This window comes from Trichomonas vaginalis, chromosome I (assembly GCF_026262505.1).
Source record: "Trichomonas vaginalis G3 chromosome I, whole genome shotgun sequence".
Taxonomy (NCBI): domain Eukaryota; phylum Parabasalia; order Trichomonadida; family Trichomonadidae; genus Trichomonas; species Trichomonas vaginalis.
The window spans coordinates 22,395,663-22,409,424 of record NC_067203.1 but is presented as its reverse complement, the minus strand read 5'-3'; the positions used below and the strand labels follow the sequence as shown (position 1 = coordinate 22,409,424).

The 13,762-nt window shown below is 33.3% G+C and overlaps 4 protein-coding genes across 4 annotated transcripts, besides 2 other annotated features; 2 read left to right on the top strand and 2 right to left on the bottom strand.

Moving 5' to 3' along the window:
• Nucleotides 1-1,122: 1,122 nt before the first annotated feature.
• TVAGG3_1031260 (2-iminoacetate synthase family) lies at nucleotides 1,123-2,748 on the bottom strand (the record flags this gene model as incomplete). The annotated part of the gene is made up of 1 exon (XM_001313152.2): nucleotides 1,182-2,735. The coding sequence occupies one exon, from the start codon at nucleotides 2,733-2,735 to the stop codon at nucleotides 1,182-1,184; it is 1,554 nt and encodes a 517-aa protein (XP_001313153.1).
• Nucleotides 2,749-3,530: 782 nt separating this feature from the next.
• TVAGG3_1031250 (cysteine-type peptidase protein) lies at nucleotides 3,531-4,721 on the bottom strand (the record flags this gene model as incomplete). Its single annotated transcript, XM_001313153.2, has 1 exon — nucleotides 3,767-4,378. One exon carries the CDS (start codon nucleotides 4,376-4,378, stop codon nucleotides 3,767-3,769), a length of 612 nt encoding a protein of 203 aa, XP_001313154.1.
• Nucleotides 4,722-6,465: 1,744 nt separating this feature from the next.
• On the top strand, nucleotides 6,466-7,852 carry TVAGG3_1031240 (uncharacterized protein; the record flags this gene model as incomplete). The annotated part of the gene is made up of 1 exon (XM_001313154.1): nucleotides 6,496-7,158. One exon carries the CDS (start codon nucleotides 6,496-6,498, stop codon nucleotides 7,156-7,158), a length of 663 nt encoding a protein of 220 aa, XP_001313155.1.
• Nucleotides 7,853-11,681: 3,829 nt separating this feature from the next.
• On the top strand, nucleotides 11,682-13,214 carry TVAGG3_1031230 (antigen BSP-related family; the record flags this gene model as incomplete). Its single annotated transcript, XM_001313155.1, has 1 exon — nucleotides 11,682-13,214. One exon carries the CDS (start codon nucleotides 11,682-11,684, stop codon nucleotides 13,212-13,214), a length of 1,533 nt encoding a protein of 510 aa, XP_001313156.1.
• Nucleotides 13,215-13,488: 274 nt separating this feature from the next.
• Nucleotides 13,489-13,762: part of a mobile genetic element that runs on past the window's edge.
• Nucleotides 13,538-13,688: a mobile genetic element.

Genomic DNA, 13,762 nt, shown 5'->3' with positions numbered 1-13,762 from the left:
TAAGTATTGTGAAGCTGAACTTTTATTTATCTGGTGTGATATGACCAAGCGAGGGACTCAGACTGCTGTATCTGTGGAGCAACATGACCAAGCGAGGAACTCAGACTGCTGTATCTGTGGAGCAACATGACCAAGCGAGGAACTCAGACTGCTGTATCTGTGGAGCAACATGACCAAGCGAGGAACTCAGACTGCTGTATCTGTGGAGCAACATGACCAAGCGAGGAACTCAGACTGCTGTATCTGTGGAGCAACATGACCAAGCGAGGAACTCAGACTGCTGTATCTGTGGAGCAACATGACCAAGCGAGGAACTCAGACTGCTGTATCTGTGGAGCAACATGACCAAGCGAGGGACTCAGACTGCTGTATCTGTGGAGCAACATGACCAAGCGAGGGACTCAGACTGCTGTATCTGTGGAGCAACATGACCAAGCGAGGGACTCAGACTGCTGTATCTGTGGAGCAACATGACAAGGTGATTCAGTTTGCATTGATTGATAGTTCAATATCAGACCAATACTTCTCTTCCATGTTGCGGGCATGGCGAGGCATTTTCAAGATTGGTACCGAAATTGGCTACTATCCCTAAATGCAACAATCATAAATGACACTTTTATCAAAAAACGTGTTTAATTCAAATTTGGCGGGCTTTTGGTCGTAGATTAATTTAACTAATATGAATTTGGATTGTGCTTTCCTTATTGATGTAATGATATTTTCACTAATAAAAAATGAAATATACACAAGAAAAAATTATTCAAAAATTATCATTGCATTTGATTTGAAGAAATTTTGAAAACACATCATACACATACTATAAATGAATATTATCATCTTAATTTTAATAAATTTCATTTACTTGGAAAGATGCAAGATCATCTTGTACTTACTCTTCGATTTATTCCATGTAACTTCGCAGGTAATAATGGCGCACTTACCTCTATTTTGGATTTTTATAGTTTCCCTCAAAACACATTCTATGAACTTACGCTCGTATCGCGTTAAAAAATGTCGTTAAAATTGCCCACACGCCTAAATAATTTAAATGGAAATTTTCTAAATTCCAAAATATTTTCATTAAAGCATATATAAATTTCATTTTAAAAAGCGAAAAATGTATTGTGATATACTTAAGACTTCTTTATTATGATTCTAAAAAAATGGAATTGTTTTTTTGCTTAGAAGTAAAGATCACGCTTTCCGTTCTTGATGAGGTCGAGTCTTCTAAGTGTAGCCTTACGACGCTTTTCGTCTGTGATGTTCTGGACCTCCTTAGCGATGAGTTCCCAACCGATCTTCTTTGTTTCCTCAGAAGCGTAGTCGATGAGATACTCAGCGAGTGTGAACATAGCGTTTGGATGGCAGTTGTTGTGGATTTCGCCGGACTTAGCCCACTTCATGAAGGCCTCGCCTGTTCTGCCGAGTCTGTAGCAAGCTGTGCACCATGATGGGACGTAACCATCCTTCATCAAGTCGCGGACAACTTCATCGGCAGATCTGTGGTCGTAGATGGAGAACTGGCCCTTCTTTCCATCTGTTGACTTGTTGTAAGAGCCGACTTCTGTGGAGGAAGCAGCGGAGATCTGGGAGATACCAATCTTGAGGAGTTCCTTACGCATCTTGGCGGATTCTCTTGTAGAAATAATCATGCCTGTGTATGGAACAGCGCAACGAAGAACAGCGATAAGGCGCTTGAAGTCATCATCGTTGACAACGTGTGGTGGGTGCTCGGAAAGTGGTGTTCCTGTGGCTGGTCTGATTCTTGGGAATGAGATTGTATGTGGGCCTGTTCCGAACTTCTCATCAAGGTGCTTGGCGTGCTGAAGGAGGGCAAGGCCTTCGAACTTGTGGTCATAAAGACCAAGAAGGGCGCCAAAGCCAACATCATCGATTTTACCGATTTGGGCACGATCCATGCATGTAATACGGTAGTCGTAGTCAGCCTTTGGACCGTATGGGTGGAACTTCTTGAAGGACTTGCGGTGGTATGTTTCCTGGAATAATGTGTATGTGCCAACGCAGCCAAGAGCCTTAAGGCGCTTGAAATCTGTAACAGAAAGTGTTGGGATTTCGACGTTGATACGGCGGATCTCACCAGACTTTCCTGTCTTGACAGATGAAGCAGCCTTGAGAGCTTCGAGGAAGTTGTCGAATGTGTAGGTTGGGTGTTCACCTGTGAGCATAAGGATTCTCTTGTGGCCCATCTTTTCGAGGAATTCGACTTCTCTCTTGACTTGTTCTGGTGTTAACTTGTTACGCTCGATTGTTGTGTTTGTTCCACGATAGCCACAGTATGTGCATGAGCACTGGCAGAAGTTGGCGACGTAAAGTGGAGCAAAGAGAACGATTCTGTTGCCATAAATACGATTCTTGATGAAGAAGGCAGTATCGTAGATTTCCTGAATAAGATTTGAGTCCTCTATTGGAACGTTAAGAAGTGTAGCGGCTTCTTGGATGGATAAGCCAAGAAGGAACTCTGATGGTCCGGCAACAGCGTCCTTTAATGTGGCTCTATCTCTGGCCTTCTCGAGGATACCACGAACTCTGGCCTTGTCCTTGCCGTAATCACGGGTTTCTACTAAGGCTTCGTTAATTTCATTCTCATTGATGATTTCATCTGGGTTTGGAATCTCGTACTTGTCGTGTTCTGGAGACCACTTTGTGCCTGTGAAAAGTGTCTTAGAAACATCAGCTCTAAGCTTGCCGTAGGAGCGACTTAATGAAGCCAACATTCTGAATATTTATTTACAATGAGGTCACTTTTTTTAATATACTTTTGGATTTTAACAGTATTGAATATTTTGAATAAATTGTGAGGTCACTTTTCTAATCAAAATGTACAATGCGATTTACTCCACAAAAATGCACAAGTAACTATTGTAGATAATGTTTTTGCAATCCTTTTTAAATTTTATCACCTAAATTTGGATGAATCAATAGCAATCAATTTTTTTATAAAAATGCGTTTAGAGATATCAATGCAGCAATATTTTTAAGTTGGGCAATCAGATTGAATGGCAATTCAATCTGAATCAACGAATGCATAAACTGAATCAACGCTATGTTCCGATGTAATTTTCTCGGATTTAGAAATAGTGATATAGTAAATATCTATATCGAACAAGATTGACTCAAATTTTGGGAAAAAAATTTCTGGGAATAATCTATCGATATTGAAAAGAATAATACTTTTTGAACACTTTAGAACAAATAAAATAATAATCTAGATCTCATGGTCGCTTATCGCTTGATTGTCCGAATCTCCGATTTTCAAAGAAAGTAAACTAACCTCAGTAACAGAAAATCGGGCATTTAATTTAGCATCTTGCATAAGGATCGAGATGTTCGATTGAGAATTCTCTTAAAAATCAGTTAAAATTGATTTGTTGTTAAATTTTCCTCATTTTGTTTCCGATTTAATGACCCAATGTAAAAGACCTCAGATCTGAGGTATTTGATTTTCTAAAAAAAATTCAAAAATCAAAAATTACATTCAAAATACTAAGATTTTCATTGTTTTGAAGAAATTACGATATTTTTTGGAAAAATAAGACCATGAAAAGTAAAATAAATTCATATTAGATTTAATTATTTACATATATTTTCTATCAAAAATCAATTTGAATAACGATAATTGTTTTTTGAAGCTTTAAAGATAAAGGGAAGCAATTCCTAGTTAAGATATAGTAACATATCTTAATTCAGATGTAGAAATCATGAAAAATAATATTCAGCTTTGTCAAATTTAATATTAGAGAGTTATTTATATGACTTGAGGTATGTGAACATCTGTAGCAATAGCACAGTTGTTGTTCTTATCCTTGATCATTCTAATATAGCCTTGTTCTCCCCACTTATCACCGAAACAATTTTTAACAATCCAATAGTTTGTTGTTCCTTCGGTGCCATAGCCTACGCAAGCCATAGAAAGATCCATGGTTTCAGTAGAGCAGTCTGGTTCGTAGTAAATTCCCGATTGATATAATTGGAAAGAGGTTCTGCTAGCATCTACGCTAACCGTCGCAACACCAACTAATGAAACAGCAAGTGCTAGGGCTGTCTCATTATACTTAGTTGTTGTTCCGTAAGTTGTCATTATTGGAGCAGCTTTTGGCATTGAATCAAATTTGCATACTCCACGTTTAGCAGTGTATGGGTAATCAGAATCCAGAATAAATGTGCCATTGAACTGCTTCATGATAGACTTATAAGTGCCACTTGGCCAACCACCGCCGCATCCGAATGAAAGCTGAACGCAATCAACTAAGCATTGAGAGGACAATACTAACAATTGATCCTTTTGGATAGCCCATTGAGATTCTTCGGCGGCAATTGTACCAAATGCCCAAGATGCAGCGCAGGCCCCTGGTTGCATATGGGAGTAACCACACCCTTAGTTCTCCAATCCCATTTTTCAGGAGGATCAACATTCTTCAATGTAAGCAATTGGGTTTCATCTGATGAGTGAAAACTTCTGCTAAGAAGGGCAGAATACTCAGTATGTGTAAGGTGAGAAAGTGGCCCCATACCAAGTTTAAATGTTTTACCAGCAGCATTATGTTGCTGGACGTATCTTTTGTTTGTCAAATAAACACCAAGGCGAAAATGATACTCATCTCCTGTAAAGATGTTTCCAGTCTCACGCATATACTCTAGAAACGCTAATTCTTCATGTTTCAATATTTCTATTGAACGTATAGATGATATGAAGACCGAAAACATTCAATGATTTTCATAAAAATTTTAATTGAATTAAACCGACTCTCTTAAATTTTTTGAAAGATACCCGTGAAAAGACAATAAAATCAGAACCCCTGCTTGCAAACATCAGTTTCTTCTTTACTCTTTGATAATGTCAGCTAAACAACCGTCTATTATAGTTTTACAACAAAAACCAATTGAATACAGCAGTTCATGATTGTGTACTTGTATCAGGATAGTATTAGAGATTTCTGAGCAAACCATGATTTTCTCCACTTAGGAATTCAATAATGAAATGACAATTTCATTTTATGCAACCATTGAATATTTCTGTTCATCAACAATGCCCATAACCAACTCAAATATATACCATGTTATAAATGAATGTATCATACATCTTGGGTAATTTGGTTACAAAGATTCTCGGATTGGAATAGCTTACGAACTTGAATCTGGCACTTTTGAATCATTGGTTTTCTAATTTCGCTCAAGATCTTCTTCGTAACATATTCTCATTGGTGAAATTGAATTAATTTTTATTAATATATCCGTAATCCCTCTCAATAATTATCAAAAATTGAATGAAAATGGAATATATAATAAACGATTTAACCTTTTGCTTCCATTAAAATAAGGGTTTCGTTTTGCTAACATTGTCACTTTTATAGCATATTTGTTTTTGGATGTTTTGCGAAACCAAAAAAAAACTATGATATACAATGTGTGTGTAAAGAAAATACTTTATTTACTAGTTAAAAAATCATTTGGTATTGATCAAGTTATTTTTTCTGGATAAGATATTATATGGATAATTGGATAGAAAATACAATTATATAATCTTGTACCTGGTTTAATTAAGCTAATTGTCATCAGAAACTTGTAATTTTTATGAATTTCAGATTTTCTTTTCATTACTGCTTTTCTTAATAGGTCAAGTTCTTATTTACGTTATAAAGTATGATATTTACAAATATCAAGTTATCGTGTTTTTTGAGAAATTATGAGAAACAAACAAAAATGAAAAAGATAGGAATAGCAATGAATAGTGATGTGGGTATAGAAAATGTAAGAGATATGAATGCAAAGCAATCAGTATTTAGGATATTGACCATAGATTTCGAAAAAAAAATGCTGCATATTGAGCGAAAACTATGATTATATTATAAGGCTGTCATTTAAAGCATAATGAAACTATTCCCTTTTCATTTTAATCGAATAAGATAGTAAAGATTTTTGAATTAGCTAGAAACTGATGAGATGTTTTCACAAATCAGATTTTTAATCTCTATAATGCATAATTCACTCAATATCTCAATTTTGATATTGCGAGATATTTTTGCTATCGGTTTCGCAATTTTGACACAATAGCAAGAGGGTTCTATAAGCATTATTATCAACGTAGAATCTGAATATCATATCAGAAAATGTCGCAAATCTGACATTTACCCGACCAAATAGCAAAAATAATTGAATACTTTTCGCAAAAACTTTAAAAATTGATAAAAATATGAAATATAGATATTAAAGAGACTTTTTATATAATATTCATAAAGATTTTCCAAAAATATGATACCGCAAAATTAAAAAAGTGACGTCTTGAGTGGAGTCAAAGGTCGAAATTGCTAGCTAAATGCTTTTTTAGCGAAATTGCGTATTGTACGTTTTTTTCGCAAAACGAAACCCTTAATTAAAACGTACTATTGAAATATAATTAACAAAAGTTCGATCAAACTTTTAGCAAAAATTTCAAAAGTGACAGATTTTAATTCTGGCTCAAGTTTCTTTCCAGGAATGGATTCAGCCTATGAACTCGATACACTCATCAGAGATAAAATGGCTAAATACATGAAAGAATTAACACGTTTTTCCATTGTTTTTTTCTTTATCTTTCTTACTTGTGGAATATGGCATGCATTTTTAGCAATTAATCTCAATAATTCAATGTTCAAACTCATTGCAGGTGATTTTATGCGCAATATATCATGGTCAATTTGTGGATTGTCGTTTGGAAGTCTTTTTGTAATAATTTTACTATTAATGGCGCTATATTATTCAGGATTTACATTCCGTATACACCTTTTGATAACTATTCTTTGCATTGCAGCAATATTTTCAAATATCGGACTTACGATCGCTAGTTTATTTTTTTCGGCGCTTCATACAAAAGATCATCTTCAAAACAAGATCGAAGATTTAATACAAAATAATAGCACCAATCCAATCGTTTCCGAATGGATGAAAGGGTATTCTTGTACGAACGTTACAAATTGCCGACCAGATGCGGAATTTTTCATTAGATTCAGATGCGATGGAGAAGCAATTGCATGTGGTATACTATTGTTCATCATGTTAACTTCTATTTGCGGCATTACAGCAGCAGTAATCAAAATGGGCTTATTGAAACGTCCTCAAGGTGATTCTAGAGTCCAGTATGATCCATTAGATCCAAAATAGTTTGAGTTATCTTTATTCAGTATAATTTATTATTTTTCGTTATCCATGGCCCTAATTTTCCTGTGGTCCAAATGGGCGACAAAAAATAAAATAAAAAGCAGGAATTTCGGCAAAATATAATTTGATATTTAAATTAACACTTCCAAACCACAACACTTGTGAATAATAAAAAAGGAACCGTTAACTTGATGGAATTTAGATAAAAAAATAAAAGGTGTTATACCCTACGTTCCCAACTTCTGGAAAACGGTTTTTCACCCTTATGATCAGTTTCAGACACTTTGGGAATCTCCCAAACTTTGGTATTTTGCATTATGATAGAGAAACGTGTCTAGTTTAACGCACAGTTGTTTTAAAGGCAAATGATAATATCACATGAAATTATCAAATTATCAAATTTTGAAGTACCAGTCCAAAGGGTTAATTAGATCCTACACAGATGTGCGATAGTGAAACATATGTGTTCTTGATTTGAGAAGTCCTACTGATAGAGGTATGAATCTCACAGCTTTGTGTGAGTGTGTCTGACACTTGTATAGAGTGGAATATGCGCCGACATATATTATATAATAACATGTAGTTGATAATTATGAAAAAATAGAATTCGATGCGAATGATATTGAAAGTTGTTTTGTAATTTGATATTTTTCTTATATGTGTTAATTAGTAAATGGCTTGTTTGTTGTGATCGTACTGTGAAAAATGAAAGGTATTTTAAAAAAAAATGAGATTTTGAGATATCTCTAGAATTAAGAATTTATTATGTATTTGACTTTTATATAACTATGTGTAAAGGATCTCGATGTCTATATGCTTTAAATAAAATTAAATAAAATGAGATAAAAAATTAAAATGGACAAGAAGATATATGGAAATGTAATTTGTATTGTATTGGTTGTTGGCAAAATGATTTTAATACAGATTTAAGGATTTGGAATGGATTTGAAATTAAATGATTTTTATTCAAGGAATAATAAGATTTTGAACTGGTTTTTATTTTGAGAATGTAAACTCCTTCCAAGGATATGTATTAGAAAGATCAATTTTAAACTTTTTGAAAGAATTGTTTTTTTGTTGAGTGATTTTCTCATTTGATAATATATTTAAGTTGGCGTATCTTACGCCCTTCCAAAAATATGTATTAGAAAGATCAATTCAAACTTTTTGAAAGAATTGTTTTTTTGTTGAGTGATTTTCTCTCATTTGATAATATATTTAAGTTGGCGTATCTTACGCCTTCCAAAAATATGTATTAGAAAGATCAATGTAAACTTTTTGAAAGAATTGTTTTTTTGTTGAGTGATTTTCTCTCATTTGATAATATATTTAAGTTGGCGTATCTTACGCCCTTCCAAAAATATGTATTAGAAAGATCAATGTCAAACTTTTTGAAAGAATTGTTTTTTTGTTGAGTGATTTTCTCTCATTTGATAATATATTTAAGTTGGCGTATCTTACGCCCTTCCAAAAATATGTATTAGAAAGATCAATGTCAAACTTTTTGAAAGAATTGTTTTTTTGTTGAGTGATTTTCTCTCATTTGATAATATATTTAAGTTGGCGTATCTTACGCCCTTCCAAAAATATGTATTAGAAAGATCAATTCAAACTTTTTGAAAGAATTGTTTTTTTGTTGAGTGATTTTCTCTCATTTGATAATATATTTAAGTTGGCGTATCTTACGCCTTCCAAAAATATGTATTAGAAAGATCAATGTCAAACTTTTTGAAAGAATTGTTTTTTTGTTGAGTGATTTTCTCTCATTTGATAATATATTTAAGTTGGCGTATCTTACGCCCTTCCAAAAATATGTATTAGAAAGATCAATGTAAACTTTTTGAAAGAATTGTTTTTTTGTTGAGTGATTTTCTCTCATTTGATAATATATTTAAGTTGGCGTATCTTACGCCATTCCAAAAATATGTATTAGAAAGATCAATGTCAAACTTTTTGAAAGAATTGTTTTTTTGTTGAGTGATTTTCTCTCATTTGATAATATATTTAAGTTGGCGTATCTTACGCCCTTCCAAATATTTCTTAAAAATTTAAATTTGTCTCATCTCCTACTCTTAATTTAAAAAAATTTCCAAATCCATAATAGTAAACATTTCTTATTTTTATTTAAATCTGAAAAAAATAAATTTAAACAATTTCTCTACACACGACGGTTTCGGCGGTTTTCAGAATGGTTGACAACTGAATTCATCAGGATAATGTCGGTTGGGGTGCCCTTCTTGGCCTCCTGAGTACTCACCAAGATACCCCCAGCTCCCGCAAAACACCTCCCATAGGTGAGCATTAACTGATGAAGTTATTGACAACTTTATCTGATTTTTTTCTTTGTTTTTTTGTTAAGATTTCTTAACCAAAGACTCGAAAACAAAACTTCGCTTCAAGTTGCTGTCTTCCCAGTTACTCTGTCGCAATCTTTTGTCTGATTGCGTGCAAAGTTCTGCTCCTTTGAGACTTTGCCCGACAGATGCATCTGGGAGACAGCACCCAAGCAGCTTATCGCTTCAAGTTGCTGTCTTCCCAGTTACTCTGTCGCAATCTTTTGTCTGATTGCGTGCAAAGTTCTGCTCCTTTGAGACTTTGCCCGACAGATGCATCTGGGAGACAGCACCCAAGCAGCTTATCGCTTCAAGTTGCTGTCTTCCCAGTTACTCTGTCGCAATCTTTTGTCTGATTGCGTGCAAAGTTCTGCTCCATGAATTATCAAATATGTGCCATTTCAGGAGAGATAACAAGCTCATGCCTCCTGGAATGGCGGATTGTTCAACAATCTTCTTCTGATTGCAGAACTTTCAACCGACAAGAGTGCACAATACACTCTTGTCGGTCAAAGTTTCGCATTCAAGTTATGAATGGGGAACTTGATATCATTCTGGGAGACATGCAGTGACAATGTCTCCCGGAATGAGACACTGTAACCGACAAGAGTGCACAATACACTTAATGTTTTCAAATTTTCAGATTTAAATTTAATCTTTATTTTCATCATCATTTATAGTCTTGTTCCTTTATACAGTTATAATAAATTATCGTCAGATTCTAATATTTAAGATTCTTACTACTCAATTCAATATAATTATGTTAGTCACTCATATTCAGGAGAATAATTTAAAAATCTATAGCTCATATTTTGATAGTTATATATTTAGATGATATATATTGCAATTCCGGTTTCAACACGATCAAATGCCAAACCAAGACAAAATATATATGAATTTTCAAAATATCGATTTACATTAGAATCTATATCTAATTTTATCAATACACAAGTAGTGAATGTTCAATACATCTTTGAGCAACGTGAATAGCACAATTTTATAGGATTATTAGTTGATTATATAAAATATAAGCCAAATCGAATCTGCTGTATAGTACTTTAGTTTATCATTGAATGTTAAATGTGTTCATATAAATATTTGAGTCAGATATCGCATTTTCTAATTTCAAAATTTATCTCATGAAGTTAGAATTTATTTGATCATACAACATCATGTTAGTCAAACCAGAGTTCAATGGCGATTCTAAAATGGAACAAATGCTTGTTTTATCAAAATGTTAAAATATTAATCTAAAAAACTTAATATCTAACCAAACCATTCTAGAATTATTATATACAGGTATGGGCAATCTAAATGCACACGGAATTCGGAAAATTAAAAAGAATATTTATGAGATTATTAAATCTTATGTAATTCAATGAAAAGTAGATAATATGAATATCCATAGGCTATATATCAACATATGAGTTTTTGGTTTGACCAATACTATACTAATGTGATCAAATTAATCTGATTTCTTAGATTTTCATTTGAAGCATTTGCAGTAGTAGGGGTACCTTTATATATTAACATATTAAAAAATTGCGCTCCGATTCGCAGTTTCTTCATGATTTTGAGATTGCATTAGATTTCGCGATGCAGAAAAAAATCACTTTAGATTCCCGTCAAACTCTAAGTATAAGCATGTCTCTATATGTAGAAACTGTCTGCGCTATTTATTTCCCGGCTCAAAAAACCACGGTGTCTGTGTGAGGAAAATACCCATTTTAGGACCCTGGGTAGGGGGTCATGAAAATTTTCCAAGAGTTGGAAATATAGGGTAATCTGAAATTTATCGACTCAAAAATTTTTTTTCTCTAACGGCTTTTTTTCATCATCCATTATGGTTATTAAATGATAACAAATTTTGCCGGGGATTTCAGTTGGAATGATTTAAAAATTGTAAATTACACAAAAATTTTTACGGTTATTTATGAAACGGTTTTCATTTTGGCTCATAATATGAAATTCATGTGTCAAATTATGAGTAGAGCTATTTATTGAAACATTCAAATTTTTAGAACTTTTAACGTTCATGAAAAATATAATTGGCAAACGATTATTTATCTGTTCATCAAAATCACGAACAGTTTTTCAAATTATTTGTACAAATAAAGGGTTTCATAAAACAACGATAAAAATTATTCTTCATTTGATTCAAATATTGAATACAATTGTTTTTCAAATTCTTCAATGTTATTTTGTTTAGCTTCAATCTCTCGATGCCAATGTCCTTCATCTTCCACATATACAATTGAACAAAGTGCTACAGAAATCAGCGATTATGAATTTAAAGAATGCACTCAACTAGAAGAAGTTTCACTTCCTGAAACTATTGTAAAAATCGGAAATTTTTCATTCCAAGGATGCACAAACCTCAAAAGTGTAAACTTTCCATCAAGTCTCAATACAATCGGAGATAATGCATTTGAATCATGTTCCTCTCTTACAAATATTGTTCTTCCATCAAATCAAATAACATATGGAATACGTATATTCTATCAATGTACAGGTCTAACAAGTGTAACAATTCCAGAAGGTTACACATCAATTCCAAATGGCTTACTAAGTAGTTGCGAAGGTCTTAAAAGTGTGACTATTCCATCAACTGTTAAAATAATCGAATTTCAAGCTTTTTGGGGATGCAATGGTCTTACAAGCATTGTAATACCATCAAGTGTCAAAACAATCAAAGAAGCAGCATTTTCATATTGTAAAGGTCTTACAAGTATTGAAATCCCATCAGGAATTACAACAATTGAAAAATCTCTTTTCGAAGGATGTAAAAATCTTACGATAATAACAATTCCATCAAGTGTCACATCATATAAAAGTTATGCTTTTCAATATTGTGAAAGTCTTAAAAGTATAACAATATCACCAGGTACAACAATAATTGAAGCACACACATTTTATGGCTGCATCAGTCTTACTAGTATAGTTATTCCATCAACCGTTACAGTGATTGGGGATTCGTCATTTTATGAATGTTCTGGTATTACACATCTTGAAATACCATCAAAGGTCACAACAATTGGAAAAACTGCATTTTCACACTGTTACAAACTTACAAGTCTAACAATACCATCAACTGTTACATCAATAGGAAGTTTTGCATTTTCATACATTTATGGTATCACAAACATTGAAATACCTTCAAGTATTACAAGTATTGAAGAAGGATTATTTCTTCAATGCAACAATCTTACAAATGTAAAAATCCCATCAACAGTTACATTTATTGGCAAGAATGCATTTTTTAAATGCTATAGCCTTGTTGATGTTGAGATTCCAGAAGGAGTTACTGAAATTGAACAATATGCATTTTGGGAATGCTCGAATCTTACAAGTTTTACAATTCCATCAACTGTTACCACAATGGGAATGGGAGTATTTTATGATTGCAAAAAACTCAGAAGTCTCATAATCAAAACTCCAAAAGATGTAACATTTAACGGCCAAAGTGCCTTTCTCTTATCTCCAATTTCAGAATTAGTTTTCGAAAATACAGGATTTTCTATACTTAAATCTCGTTTCAGTAGCGTTATCAAATCAATCAAATTTGATTTTCCGAAATCAAATTCAAATCTAAAACTTCGCGAATCACCATCATTACCATCACTAACTAAAATTGGATCATTATCTAGTGTTACAATAGGAAATATCAATGATTATAAAGTTCCTGAATCATTTATTAAGGGCGCACCCGTATGTACGTTTATTTAAGAGGAGGAGGATTACCCTCTCAATTTTGAGGGATTCGTTAGTTTATTTTCTCGATGAATATGCAATAAAATTTGATTTTTACCTTATCAATATACTTCATATAATATACACATGTTCATGTAAAAACTTTTTTCCAAAATCCTCAGGAATTAAGGGATTTTTGAATTTTAAGAATTTTTTTCGAATTTTTTCGAAAAAAAATATTTTCAGAACAGCCTTAACGGCTAAGATTTAGGAACAATGTTAAGTATCAAAAAGAAAGGAGGTCTGATATTAGGGCTGTACAAAATCGAGAAAAACATTGCCGTGCGGTAATATAGGGTCAAAAAAATCGCGCCTCGGCGGCTCCGCCGCCTCGGCACTATTAAGTGCGCATTATATTTAATATGTCCTTCTTTTTTTTTCTTTTTTTTTCTTCTTCTTTTCCTTTCCTTCTTCCTCTCCTTCCTCTTCTTTCCTTCTCCTTCTCTTTTTACAACAACGTCGAAGATCTTCGAATTTGATTGTTGGAAAAGCATCTATTTCAGATAAAGGATGCCTTTCTCACA